We start from the raw sequence: 15250 nt of genomic DNA, 5'->3' as shown, positions 1-15250 counted from the left end.
AAACGCTGTTTGCATTTATGGCCACCTCCTTTTCCACACAGTGAGAAGTTTCTGTCACGTAAGTCCAAACACACAGCCTACTTAGTAGTCTTGGTCTAATTCAGCAGGCCTCCACCTGAAGCTTAAAGTTGACCCACCTCCATCAGCACTGTGTCCCTCTGAAGCAGAAGTCTCCCAGCTGTCTCCAGTTCTGGGGTATCCAGAACTACAACTCCTTTTCAAAAGTCTCAAAGACAGTGTGCTTGGCATGCAGTTGTTGGCTCTCCACTCCTTGTGTCGCTTTTCAGGAGACAAAAGCTTGCAGGCAGAACAAGCCTGATCCTTTCCCTTTATGACTCGAAGTGCCCCTGTGCTGCCTGCTTCTCTAGAGCCAAGTTTTCATTGCCATAGACCTCTATGAGGCTCCAGCAGCCAGTCTCATTTTTTATGAGGTGCAGCAGCATGTATGAGCAGTGCTTTTACTCCTTTAGCATGTGGTCTCCTCATGGGACAGAGGAAGTATCAGAGGTGGCCTAGTGCACAGGAAGACCACAAAGGGAGTAGCAGAGTCTCCAGGAGAGAGCACATGAGCACGCTGCTGTGCCCCACAGGGGCCAAGCAGGCACGTGGGTGCAGGTGGATCAAGCGACTTCTGGGACACAAATGATTTTTACAGGGCAGACTATGCAACAGCCAACCAATATGCCTTGTCATGTCAGTTTTGCTGGTGCAGATTGCCAGTAGGATCTGCCCATTTGTACGCAACATGCTTTCCTCTATTTGATTTGGAGCCCCTCTATTTGTGCTCCCTGTGGTGAGGATTTTTGTGGAAAAGAGCAGAGTGCTATGATGTTATTTAACTGTGTTCTTTGGCTGCCCACGGTGCTCAAAGAGGTCAGGAGGGATAAATCAGTGTTAATGCTGTTGTCCTTGTGTTTTCTAGATGTGTCAGACCTGAAAATTAGGAGCAAGACTACTGAAAAACACTGTAAATTAATTTATTTTTGTTCTTCTTTCTGTAAACACCGCTCTCTCCAGATGACATGAAAAGACTTGTCCTCAAGCTTCCTCTTTCTTGTACTTCAGTTATTCTAAACCTAAGAAATTCTCTGTGATTTTGAGAGGTGCAACAAGGAAAAAGCTTTTGCTAAAAGCATGATGACTAAGAGAGATGGAAGCTACGTGCCGAATGCAGAATTGAGTCAATGTACCTTGATTTTGGATTGCTTAATGCTATTTAGCTGGATAAAATTTCACTTCATGGGCATAATGGGCATTCCAACTCCTCTTTCAGAGGGATTAAAAACATACTCTTTCATCTTCTCCCTCTTGTACAAGGAGCAAGGGGAATCTGATTGCAGCTTCCTTCCTCCCTCTGCTCTTGGTCCTGCTAGTGGCACTGCAATGTAAGTTTGTTTCTGGAGACTGAGGCTTGATACACCTGAGGTCTGTCCTTTAGCCCGCCATGTGTGAAAAGACCTTTCTTCTTTTAGAAATTTTATTGCCCATGAGCCTGGGTGATATGCCTCCGATCGCCTGGGGTCTTCTCTTTTCTGACCTTTTTGTATTGTTTCTTTCTGTCTGGATATGGAAATCTGTCTTGTGTCAAGAGCAGCCAGGATGGGTCCATGTGTCTGAGATGCCTCCACACACCCAGCTTCCAGCAGACTGTGCAAGAGAACCACCCGGGGGGCGGGAGGGGCTCAACTGCAAATCAACAAGAAAAATTGTAGCAGAGAGAGGGACAGGAACATAGTGTTTTTCACATTTTGTCTTTGTTCAGGATGTAGCATCCTTTTTTTATTTTTTTATTTCCTCTAGAGAGTCCTAGGATGTTAGAATGAACTGGTAGAGCTTATAGAGCTTTTCTTCTTTAGCATTCACTGACCCAGCATTACGTCAGTTGTCCAATCCCCTTCCTGTCAGGGAAGGGGGTTGCAAGGCAAGATCTGAGCATTTTCAGTAGGTTTTCGTAATGCCACCACCTGTCTCTGAAAACAAAAGAAAAAATACTGGTAGTCTGCATGCATCAAGATGAAAATGAAAGTAAAAAGGAATGTCACCTTGTTTTCTTCTTGAGGTGAAGGAAAAATCTATGCTTTTATAACGTGAGCGGTGAATTAGCCAGACGTAGTAAAGAAACATCTCTTTATGTATGTGAGCATGCAAAATATGCATGAAACCTAATGTGCTTTTCTGTTACAGAAGAAATAGTTTTATGGGAGAATCTTCTCCAGAATCACTTATTTAGCATTTAGTAGTCAACTTTAGTTTCTCTATTAAATTCCTTGCTTTATTTTATGTCTGTTCATTTGTACCTGATTTTATATAGAGGTCATGCTTTCCATTCAAATGAAAATAAATAAACCTTTTGAGGAATTGTTTAGCTGAAATATATTTAATTTGCTTTTGTAATGGGAAGACAAGATAAGTTTTGACTGTTGTAGTGAAATAAGTAGAATTCAATAAGCATTGTTTAGCAACCTACGATTATTTTTTAGAGAGTTTTAACTATTAAAAATTCAGCTGTTATGGACTTCTCTTTTTGTCATCAATTTAACAGAGGTATGGTCAGTCTATTTCATTCCACTGAAATCAAATTTTGTCAAGGAAGAGTTGAAGCATGTGCTTGCTTTAACTGTACATTTTTACTTCAGTAGTCTTTATTGTCTGTTCCTCGTATCTTGTTTAAAAACAGACTGATCTGAAAAGTAACGATGAATTAAAAATGCTTATGTGGACTATAATAAATTGGAAATTGTTAAACTAATAAATTGAATGGTTTTAATATTTGCTAACAAATTTTGCATGATGAATTGCAACTTAACAATTAATTTTGAACATAGAAATAATAATTATGAAAAACATTGTTTTGAAACAACTCTCGAAAAGGGAGATCTTAAAGTGAAAGTGGATAGCTGGTTTCATAGCAGCTTTCAGAATGGCAGTAGGGTAACTTACATGTGAAAATATGCAAAATGTTTAAAAGATCAGTACAGCATTTTAGATTTCTTGTATAATTCCTTTAATCATCTTTCTGTTCAAATGACAAGCATACTGTTACCTGAAAAACAGTGAAAAAGAAGAGAGAAATCTCACATGAAAAACAAGAAATATGAATTTTAAATCCAGAAAGTAAAGATTGTCCACTGCTCCCTACAGCTGAATAATGAATTACCTATACCTTTAAGGAAACAGTTTGTTTTAGAAGTTAACATATGTATGTGAGTGCTTACACTTTTGTAATTAAGCACAATATTGTGCCACACACAAAGGTCTGATGTCGTTATCCAAAATCAAATCAATGGAGACAACGTTCATTGATTTCCAAATTAAGAAATTTGAGAGAAACTCTAAGTATCTTTTTAAAAAAAATAAGTCTAAAGAAAAGCTCCATTTTATGTATGCTGTAAACCTTCGTCTGTACTGAGTTTTTAAATCTCCGAAAGTCCCAAAGAGAGAGGTGGGAAAAATCCCATCACTGATCTTTTGACATTGTTAGCAAGAGAACTTTTATTTGCAACTTATATGTTTAATTCCTGCTGTGTTCATTTGAATAACATGTAATTAAAATTGTATGTCTTATACTAGAAGGTTGTCAGGGAGTAAACCTCTACCCCTTAAAACTATCTCAGCTAATTTCCTTTGTCTTCCATTACAAAGGAATGATAAGCTGCCACTTATGCACACTTGAATACACGAGGAGAATTCTAAAAATCTATAGAAAGTCTATCAGAGTCATTGGTGATAGCCTCAAGTTAGTTCAAGTGCAGTAACATGTTCCGTCTTTCCTCCCATCTGACCAAATTTCAGAAACCTTGTTTCAGGCACCTTTCAGGAACAGGACATCTGCCACATTGTGGTCCCACACAATATTAAATAGGAAATACTAGCTGTGCTTTCCTTTCATTACATCAAATTTGAGATCAGAATGGGTAATGGGAAAATGGGTGTGTAGGTGAACTGCCAAAAGTCCATGGTTTTCAGAGGAGAAGAGTATAATTAGAAAAATGTGCACAGAGTGCTGAGGCTAATGGATCCACTTGGTGGTCTCTTATGGGCAGTACATTTCCTGACCTGGGGAGCCAGAGGCAGGAGGATGAGCACAAGAGCAGAGTTAGTTCTGCCAATTCCATATTCAGATGCAAGTACTTTCCTTGGCAGCAAGTAGGAATATTAGTTTAGATAAAAGGGAGGTTGTTTCACTGTTGTTGATTGGACCACCATAAGTTAGTTACAGAAGTAGTTTGCTTCTTCTTTTCATTTCATTTCATTTCATTTCATTTCATTTTCGTTCCTTTGCCAGCATTCCAGTGGAAAAGGTTAGTTTGATTTTATCACCAGGCACTTATGCCTTTCTTCTACAGTGCTGATTGTACAAGTGGGAATACAACTTACTGTTCTCCAATGGTATGACAAGCTTACCTGTTTTAAGTCAGCTTTCCAGCAGAATATAGGCAAAGATTTCTGGTAAGGATTAGTTATCAGCCATTGGTTTCTTTCAGAAGTGGCTATTCACATGGCTAATTTGGAAAAGAAACAATGCCTGCATAACATATATCATAGACCACATTCTATTATGAGTACGTAAAGCTAAGAAAGGGATATTGCACACCAGATAAAACCAGAGATGAGGTTATCTCCTTATGAAGTCAGAGCAAATTATTGACAGCAACAAGAATGTAATTTATCTAGTTTAATTATCAAGTGGCACACAAAATTATTGTATGTGTTACTTACAGTATGGTGTGATTCTCGAGAAGCTATCATCCTTACACAACATCCTTGTTGTTACTATATCTTTCTTCTTGCAAAGTTTCAAATTAATGATACACAGAATATCAATTCCTTGCTCAGATATGGCAGTGTGGAGGAAGTCTTGAGATCCATCCTTGCTCCCATGTAGGTCACGTTTTCCCCAAACAAGCTCCATACTCACGGTCCAAAGCTTTGGCAAACAGTGTGCGTGCAGCTGAAGTGTGGATGGATGAATATAAAGAACTGTATTACCACCGAAACCCACACGCTCGCCTGGTGAGTTCAAGTCCATTGTTCCTGCAATTTCAGTAGGCTTTGTTTTCAATGAACTAACTATTAATTAAGCTAATATTTAACATGAAGTGCTTTTTATGTTCATTTCTTATTTCTTCTAAAACTTTTTCTCAAGCATAGCATAAGTGTATAATTTTTAATTCCTTGGAAAAAATTTGCAATTCTGTAAGACTACAAGAATGCCAAATCTATGTCAATATTAAATGAATGAATGAAAGAAAGAATAATGTTAAGTGAGGTGGCCAAAATAAGGAGTTGTTTAGCTTAAATTGTGCACTTCTGTGAAATGGCTGATACAGGATTCTCTCAATAAAGAATTACAGAAATGCAATTAATGAATGCAAATTGACAAGTTTGAGTGAACAGTAGACCTTTAGATGAACAGCATGATAATAATCCTTAGCAAAATTACCTGTCTTGTGATAATTGTAAAACTTTGGACTGACATAAAATAAAATAGATATTTCTGTTTGCTTTACTGCTGCACCACGTTTGTTAAAGAAACTCTAAACCCAAAATCAATATTGAAAAGATTAAATTAATTAAAATAAGTCCTGGGAACTCAGATGAAAATGTTCCCAATAAAATGTTTAAAGTATCGGTTCTGTTGTTTTGAATGTGTTTTTTTTTTTAATTAGTATTTTTATTTGCTTTGAAATGAAAATACGAGATCATTTGTTAACAAAACTTTTAAAGAAGATAAATACTGTGCAAATTGAGTATGTCAAAATAGTAAAGCAGTGTGCAAATTAATAACTTGGACATATTTATCATGAGAGGCTGGAAGACACATAACACTGAAAATGTCCTCATAGTGCCTAGAAATGGCTTAAATGAACCTCTGACACAACGCCCAGAATTCAGGCCCAAAAGAAATCATTCTGTGCTGTTGCTTGTTTCTGGAGGTACCTGATCTTCCAAGGCCCTACTCTTTGTATGGAAAGTTTTCTAAGCACTGGCTTTCTGGTTTTGTTCCTCAGGAGAGCTGTCCTGCAGTTGCTGCTGGGCACTCGTCTCCTGCTACACCAGACCAGAGCTTAGGGACTGAGGGACAGGGAGCTCTGGCACGTTTGAGTGGCCTTCCCCAATAGATATGCCAGAGGAAAAAATGCTCTTGAAACCGTTAGGCTTTTAAAAGATACACTGGAGGATACTGGGGAAGCTGCATTTGGTTAGCTTCCATCTTGTGTTCCTTTGGATTAAACTGGGTAATTAGACTATTATAGTCTACACATTTGTAATTTTTTTTTTACTTTAACGTCATAAAAGCCATTTAGGTTTTATTATTAGAGCCTGACTTAGAGAGAAATGTGGGATTCACCCATAGGCAATGACAGGCTGATTCTGCTTGTCATACGCAAAAAGAGCAATGAACACTGACAGTTTTTCTTGTAAAATGCTGGGCAGCTTATGTCTCTAATGACAGAGCTTTATCTTTAAAGGATATTTGTATGTTAGTATTGGAAGTTTTGCATATTGGCTTATTGTAGCACCATGGATGTAAGCTGAAACTCATGTGGGTTTTTTTTCCCATATCAGAGCTCTTGCTAAAGAACTCTGGTTTCTATAATACTCTGTGCACCACTTGTTGCATCAGTTGAGTTCAGACCTTTTTACTTCATCAAACCCAAATAACCAGTTCTGTAGCATAATGGAAAAAAGATTGAAGCTATGGCTGCAAAAATTGGTTTCATGAAGTTTCACTTCAAGATTAATGTTCAGACCTCAGAACTAATATGTCACGCTGTTTGTTTATTCAAACAGGCATCTCTGCCTCTGCTTTACATCTGTTTTGTGTTTTCAGTGGTATTTCCACGGCTTTGAGAAATGCAAATAAATTTGTTGTTTGAGGAAATAGTGTGTCAAGTGACCTGTAAAAATCTGGGGGCAGTGAACACTATTTCATGCCTGACTATCTGAAGCCCTAGTCAATATAAAGGTAGGTTTTTGAAGACAGACATGAAAAGATGTGAACTCTACTCCAATCCATAGACAGAGAAAAAGCTTACAATGAAAGCTTTTCTCTGGAGGTTTATGACTTCATACTCCCACTCCCCAAAACTATGAAGTTCAAAGGAAGCATTAGCAGATTTTACAGGTTTCATCAGTTAAGTGTAAAACTGTACAGGTAGTTTGCAAATGGATGGTGACATAATTTAAAATCCTCAAGATTCATTCACTGCTTTTGAGATTTTCAATTATCCAGTTAAAGGAAGTCTTATTTTCCAATACACCTTCTTGGTCTCCAGCAATCTGTATTCAAGGGCTTCCTCACTTACGGATTCAGGGAGTTTTCTCAGAATGTCTTCTAGAATATTTGGAAGTTTTACTTGCACAGTTCTAATTCTTTTTTGTCAACATTTAACGAATGTAAGGATAATGAAATCAAATCCAGCACCCAAACATGGTGATTTTTCCTGGCTAGAAGTCCTACTCATCACTGTAGCATACGGTTCCTAATAATGTATATAGATAATTTAAAAGAGAGCATCTGTTGTGGATGGGGGTTTTTTAATCTTTTTTCTTTCTTTTTCTTTCAGGAGCCATATGGAGATGTGACAGAAAGAAGACTTCTTCGAGAGAAGCTGAAATGTAAGGACTTCAAATGGTTCTTGGAGAATGTGTATCCAGAACTTCATGTACCCGAGGACAGACCGGGCTTCTTTGGAATGGTATGTGGCTGCTGAGAAGGGGCCTCCTTGCAGTTCTCTGAGCTCTCCTACTAACTCCGTGTGAATGTGTTTTTATGCCAAAGTCAGTTTGGGATTTTGGTAGAATTCAGTTAGAATTGATAGGCTTTAAAACATGGTTTCTATGAGAATCTTTATTTTAGGGCATGCTGTTTATGAAAGAGTTCTGTGAGAGAGTGGATCAGGTAACGTTGCCATCAATTTCTCCTTCCAAATGACATCTTGAGACTGTTAAACGTGGCAAAGGATGTAATTTTCATTTCTTTAAACTTTGCACAGTGAAAAAAGAGAACAGTAGAGTGTTTTAGTTTTTAGTTGTAGAGTTGAAAGGAGAAAGAGTGTGCTTTGAAATGTGTCTTTGCACATTTTATCTGATGAAAACTATGACACTCTAGGGTAATGGGAAAGACAGCTGGTGCTAAGTGCTCCCAAGTCATAGGGGATTCTGTATGTCAAAACCAACATGTTAATTTTTAATCAGGAGGTCATTTTAGACCAGCAAGGGTTGGTTCAATATCAGAATCCACTTCACTTTTTAAGATTTAATAGCTTACTATGCTATTTGCAGCTTACAAACAAATATAAACTATATGCAGCTCCATGCATATCACATTACTGTAATCTCATTTCGAAGGGATGAAGGCAGAGAATGATGCAACAAATAACCTGTTTCTTCTGAAAAATCACCATATACCTGCTGCTTGTTGGGAAGACAAAACTACACCTTTCCGCCAGGCAAAGATGTATCAAATACCTCCCTGATTACCAATGCCACAATGACTTAGAAGTACTTTTGGTGGTAGCTTGATCACTCTGCAGATCCAACTAAGCCACGTTTCCATACTGCTGCAGCACTTCCAGCCCTTGTCTTGCTGCCATCTGCCCTTCGGTTACTCGGTCTCTGCTGGATCTCCTTCAGGAACAGAAAAAATCTGATCACTGTGGGCATGCAAAACATACAAGAACCAAGTCTCCCCACAGTCTACCCTAATAGCTTTGTTATTTCTTAAATGAAAAAGATCCTAATGTGAAAATGCTGTGGTTTCCCATGGGGAACAGTATTTCCCATGGGGAGCTGTGGGAGCTCCCACAAGGGAGTGCATCAGTTGTCAGCAAAGCCCTTAGGAACCTCAGGGAGAGTTACCACGCTCCTACATTTGTCTTGGAGCTTGTACTTGAGCTTGGATCTCTGTGTGATCGCTGGCATGAAAGGTATTACCCACCATTACCCAGTACCTTGAACAAACCATGGTACAACATTAGTTTGGTTTTTGTTGTTTTGTGCTGGATTGCTACTCATAAGGTCAGGGACAGTTGAAGCAGTAAGATATTATAAGACTTACCTTCCAGGAGCAGTTAAGTAACTTTATCTTCCCTCTACCTCCATCCTTTGCCCCCCAAAAGAAAAGCTGGACTGGTGGTGGTGATAATGCTTCAACTTCCTGGGGAGGGGAAGGAATTTGTGCAGTTTCTTTCACGATTTAACTGCACATGGCATCCTCAAGCAAGATGTTGACAGTACCTAGAAATAATAGTTCTCGTTCGGAGCTGCTTGAGGTATCTATAGTGTAATTTAGGTGTGCTCTATGTATTTCTCTAAAAACAATTCTTAAATGCTGTCATCTAGTTGTGAACATAATATTACAACATTTTTGGGGGGAGGAAGAATTTAAAATGTGATTAAAGTAGAGTTGTACTCTAAGAAACTGAGTGCAAAAATGACACCTAGTGATTCAACCGATTTGTGGATTTTGAGTTCTATCTGCTCTCTTCAAAGAATCATTGATCATGTTTTTACTTCTGCCTTAGCTGTGTAGTGCTTTTCTGGTTCACAAAAATACTGTGTTTAAAAGTGGCAGCTTTGTTAACAGCACACCTTAGTGTGAGGTTATTTAATTGTTCAAAGAGAATACAAAGGCATGTGGGGATTTGTCCTTCCCTTGAAAATCTTTACACTTTTGAACTGAAGTTGACAATCTATCTAAGATTACCCATAAATCAGCCATGTGTTATTGAAATAGAATAAACAATTATTGGGCAGCATTCAGTGCCATGTACTGACAAATACACCCTTGTGCTAATTTTTTTTTTCTAGATATGTAGATAAAAATATTCTTACCAAGCTTGGTCATCTAAAAAGTTATCTGCCTAAAATTTTACTTAAACATACTGAATTTTGAATTTTTTCACCTGAGATGGGATTGCATTTCTGCAAACTGCCTGAGGCTTAGAAATGAGAGAAATATCATCTTACTTCTCCTTGGGCTTCAAGTAGCTTTGGAACTTTGTGTGGAACATGAACTTTTGACTTGACTGTGAGACCATACTATGTTCTGACATGAGAAGTTTCTCTTTGTTCTTCTCAAAGACTTTCTAGCTGATATTTCTTCCATCTGAATGTGAAGCAACTAAGTTGGTAGATGTCTGTTGAGACTATCTAACCATAAAGGCATCTGTGACTGACTGAATCAATTGGGAGATCAAAAACTTGAATCTTTCTGTTGGCAGCTTCCTTCCACATTTTCCTCTAAGACCATCTCATCTTCAATTAATTTACAAATGCTTAGTCATAATTTTCTTTTAATTTAAACCAGATATAACCTTGAGAAAATCAGAAAGAAAGATTTTAAAATCATGAAGAATTTTGTTTTGCTGTGACATGAAAGAGCACATTATATAAATTATTTAAATATCACATGAGGTATATGGACAGGCTTACAGAAGAAGAGATCTTAACTATTTGGCTTAAATTATGTTATCAAAGATAACATAACATGTTTGAGATTCCAAGTTCTGAGAGGCTCCAAAACAGCCTCCTCTAGGGTGTACCTCTAAAACTGCGTTATAATCCAAATTTTAGAGCTTCCACTTGAAATTGAACTGGTACCCAAGATTATGACTGACTAGACCTGGAGATCTGATGTCCATCACGGGAAAATATGCACTACTTTGTTGGCTGTACAGCCTCTGAAAGCTTGATAAAGACTTTTTAAAAGGAAGTGGAAAGAAATTCAAGTGTTTGATAGTAAACTCAAGTGAACACACCATGGTTTGAACCACATGCTTATATGTTTTTGAGCCTTCCAGGGAGATGTGGACTTGCTGGGGTGAGCAAATGAATCCAGCAGTGAGTCCCACAATGAATCATCGTTGGTTCCTTCAGAGGATCTTAGTAGTCAGTGCTATATAGCCATTTCAACACTGCACTTAAGTTAACAGGTGATATGAAAATAGCATACACACAGTAAAATCATTCCGTGTAACTGCTCAGATTACCTTTGCGGTAAAAGCTTATGTCTGGTCAGTACTAGTGAAGCTGTTTGGCTTTCCACAGTATCATCTGCCCATATCACTAATACGTCAGCACCACTGCCACTGTGGTAAAATAAAGAGGATTCTGCTCTATTTTGTGGATGAAGAGAAAGGTTGGCTGTGCTCCACTGGCCGTATTTATCAACTAATGTAATGAAGTTTTCATGTCAAAAATCTGTTGTTGATGCTTTGCTTACAATGGATTTTTTCTTAAAAAAAACAAAGCCCAAACTAATAATTATTCATAGAATGCTGTCTATATCATGTAGTTGTATGCAAGTGTCCAGATGTGGGGAAACAAGAGATTTAAATTCCTCCAAGCAGTAAGGGATAAGATCTAAGGTGAATATCTCAGTAGTTGCTGTTTGTTACCTATCCCAGCCTCCAGGCTGGTGACTAAATGGCGTTGTAGATTAACACCAGCAACATTTCAATAGGAGGCAAATGCTGTAGAAAGATGCTCTGAGTCGTCCTGCATGGGTAGAATGTTTTAGAACTTAACTATGTGTTTCAATGGCAAGGTGATCAACATTTTTTCTTGCTTCTGTTTCTTTAATGCAGCATTCTGCAAAAGAATTAAGGTAAGTCACAGACAAAATTTTGTTCTTATTGCATGACTTTTTTATGACAGATATAGGAACAAAGATAGCTTCAGAAATGAGTGGATTAGCACTGTTTTGGTAGAGCTGTTACACGTAAAAGGATCTTAAACTGTATATTCTCATTTCACAAATTCATACATTTTTTCTGCCTTATAATGGGGCAGATTTTATTATTTTTTTGCATAAATGGTGCAGATTTTCAAATCTTTGTGTGCCATTTCAGATCAGATCATTTAAAAGCTTAGAATGTATTATTCCCACAAATTGGGTCTTGAATACCTGTTTGGCTTCCTGATAAAGTGTGGGCACAAAACAGTGTCTACTGATGTCTGATAAAATGAACTAAAAGAACCAGGTCAAAATATGGACCATGTATATGTAGGAATATGTCAGCATGTATCACAAGCATTTGTGCATGAAAGAGACAATGAGAGAACATACATAGTAGCATCCTGGGAGTACAGCCTCGTTTTTTTAACCACCTGAAATAAAGCTTAAGTTCAATAAGCTTTTAAACAGCATTTGTTGTGTGTATTTGGGCATTGAGTAACATGCATAGGAGAGTTGCAGTAGTTCTGATGGTGCATGGCATTTTCAAATAGGGTTATTTAGAATTCTGAGCCACAAAGGGGAGCACATGCTTGACTACGTGCCAGGGGCTGATGGCAAAGAGTGGTAGCTGGGGCATTGGGTTTCCCGGAAGGGCACCACAGATAAGGGCTTTACTGGCTTTGGAGCCAGGACACAGTCAGCCAAAGTCATACGTTATTAAACATTCCAATGAGAGACCCTGTGATCCTGAAGAGAGCTGCTGACAATGACCGAAACTGATTCATATTTTTAGAGATACAGTTACCAGTTTTAAGTGGTTATGACTTTTAAGTTGACATTTCTTGTTGTAGAAGGTAGAAACATGAGAACCTTATTGTTTGGTTTATGTAGTTCCATGGTAGCTTAAAAAATAATCTCTGTAAGACACTTCTCTTTCCTGATTTTCTAAGTGTAAATCTTGCCTTGCATTAGGAAGGTAAAAAAAATGTCCTCTTTTGACTGCTCAAGGAGGTTTGCAGTGGTCTAGTGTGGGAATGGGCACAAATCAGTGAAAAGATGTTGGGTGGCAATGAAAGTAGAAGCTGGGAAAGCAAAACATATGTAGAACACAAGTATCTAATTTTCCAACTTGTGTGGTTTGCTCTGTGGTGGATTTGGGTCCTGGAGGGTTTGTCTTGTTTGTTTGGTTTTAGCCTTCTGCAATTCCTTTGTGTCCCTTCATTCTCCACATTAAGAACTGAGGATAAAATTATCATGACTAGGGAAGAACTGTGAAATTACACCTTGCTGAACTAACTCTTGTGAGATTTACGCTGCTTATTCTTTTTGTCTGTGATATAATTACACTCAGCAACAGGGGCATTCAGCTTCTTGTTTACAGAACCTATTTTGCTCTGTGTAATTTCAAATTTGGTTAATCAGTACTTGTTAAGGCATTGTTTAACTCATTTTCAGTTACTTTTTCCTCCTGAATACTTAAATGCAAATCCTTGCTAATTAGCTTGTTGTTTTTAAAATCAGCTAACTTAATACTTTAAAATTTAAATATTATGCATCTTTTATGTTAAAGCTCAGGAACACTAGTAAAGAGCATTTAATATCATATCTAGTTCTTTTTCCAGAGACATATTTTGCCTGCTTACATGATTTCTGATCTTAAAATCTGTCTGCTTGTTCAACCTCAAGAGGGTACTGGAGTCCTTTTGAGAACAAATCCTTCTAACATTTCCCATTTGACAAACTGAGAGAACTATGTAGTCATCTTTTCATAAGAAATTTGAACAAGTAGATCCTGGGGGGAGGGGAGGAAAGACTTGGCAGACTATTTTGCTCTGCATGACTTGCTGGCTTATTGGGTCTCAACAGTTTTTTGTAGTTTCTACCTACTTCCTTTGCAAATACACTGGAAAACAGCGTCATTCCTAGGGGAAGCCATGGTACCTGGCTGTTTCAATGCCCAAAGTCAAGATGGTCCCAACAGCTTTATTTCACATTAGTCTGAGAGACATTACCATTGGATCCATTTGATCTATTCCTGTTAATTTGCACTACCTTTGTGATGGATCTCACAGCTCAGCTGGATGGGTGTAAAATGAATATAGAATATCTTCCTTACTTCAGACTAATACTTATAAACATTCTTTTGTTTTGTTTAGCTGAAGAATAGAGGGATGGAAAACTTCTGTTTTGATTACAACCCTACAAATGAACATCAAATAACTGGACACAGGGTCATACTGTACCCATGTCATGGCATGGGACAAAATCAGGTAAGATTCATGTTTTATTACCATTTTGATTAACACAATGGTTGTAATGTAAGAAAGTATGGTAAAGTCATTGCAGTAAGGCTGAGAGAACATGTTGCCACAGTAAGGTGATCTTAGTTCTAATTTTGATTCTTGCACTAAACGCTTTTTATTTTGATGTATCTTCAGGTCAGGTTTTCTTCATTCTGCAGATGTCTACCAAGTCCAGAGAACTCATGCATACCTTTATTATGCCTTTCATCAGAGCTCATTAGCAGGGGTTAATAGCACAGCAGTGCAGCTATAGTGCTTATAGGCCACTCATCTCCAGCTGGTCTTGGGCAGACCAGCACACCTCTGAGATTTTGTCTGTCCATGCCTCCAAGACCCTTGACAGCTTTGAAAACCTCACCTAGTTCCACCTGGGTCTGTCATCATGTCTCCTCCTCTTGGTGCTTGTGTAAATGTGCATGAGGTTTTGGACTGCATCTTCTCCCATACTTCATTCTCCAGAAGTGTCCTCCTGGACTCAGGCTCCACAACCGTGGAGAGCAGGGATCCACTTAACACTTTCATTTTTACCCTCTTGGTTTTAACTTCTGAGGCTGAAAATGCTGGTGTTTTTCTCCATGATGATTGAAACACTGTGTGCAGCAGTGGGCCATCGGAAAAGTGTTGTGAGGCACTGTATGCCAAGTTACAATGGCTGTTTTGCATGGTTTTCCATGACCACCTTCCATACTTGAGGTTTGCTGTTTGATGTGTGGCATGTGGCATGTACTTGCCTATCGAGCTTGATTTTTGGCTTCTAACCCAGACTACACTAAACACAGTACTTGAGGTGTGGTCTCACCGGTGCCGAGTATCAGAGGTCTTGTGAGACCTCTCGTACATAGCTCTGTGACAACTTGGGTGGCTTAACTGTTTGGATCTTTTTTTAAGGAAAATAATCCAAACATTTGGTTGAGAATGTTTGGAAAAAGGAGAAAAAGGGAAAATCTAGCTCGGAAAAGAACGAGAAATGTGGCAGATAAGCAGCGTATCCGTTGTTGTTCTGGATTCTGCTTAAAAGAAGACATAAAAGCTCAAGGAGTGAAAAACAAGTCTGTTTTGAGGAGAAAGCTTCTAGTATGAATTACATTTTATATGAGAAAGGGAAAAGGAACAACAATCTGAGCACTGTACTTCAGATCTTAAAAGGAAATAGATTTGTTGCTGATAGCAAGTTTATTGTCTTAAATATTAGAACTGTTATTTACTATTATTTATTAGTTCATGTCTGGTTTATGTCTTAATTTTCCTAATGTTTCTGTCC

General features: G+C 38.1%; 1 protein-coding gene across 1 annotated transcript in view; it reads left to right on the top strand.

Moving 5' to 3' along the window:
- The window catches only part of GALNT12 (polypeptide N-acetylgalactosaminyltransferase 12), a 46833-nt gene that overhangs the window by 22408 nt on the left and 9175 nt on the right, over nt 1-15250 (top strand). Inside the window, exons 6-8 of the mRNA XM_032674468.1 lie at nt 4837-5013; nt 7572-7703; nt 13843-13956. Of these exons, the coding sequence (XP_032530359.1) occupies nt 4837-5013; nt 7572-7703; nt 13843-13956 (423 nt within the window). The remainder of the gene's footprint in view (nt 1-4836; nt 5014-7571; nt 7704-13842; nt 13957-15250) is intronic.

The sequence above is a fragment of the Chiroxiphia lanceolata genome, chromosome 1, assembly GCF_009829145.1.
Source record: "Chiroxiphia lanceolata isolate bChiLan1 chromosome 1, bChiLan1.pri, whole genome shotgun sequence".
Classification (NCBI taxonomy): Eukaryota; Metazoa; Chordata; class Aves; order Passeriformes; family Pipridae; genus Chiroxiphia; species Chiroxiphia lanceolata.
This window is presented reverse-complemented; position numbering and strand designations above follow the sequence as displayed.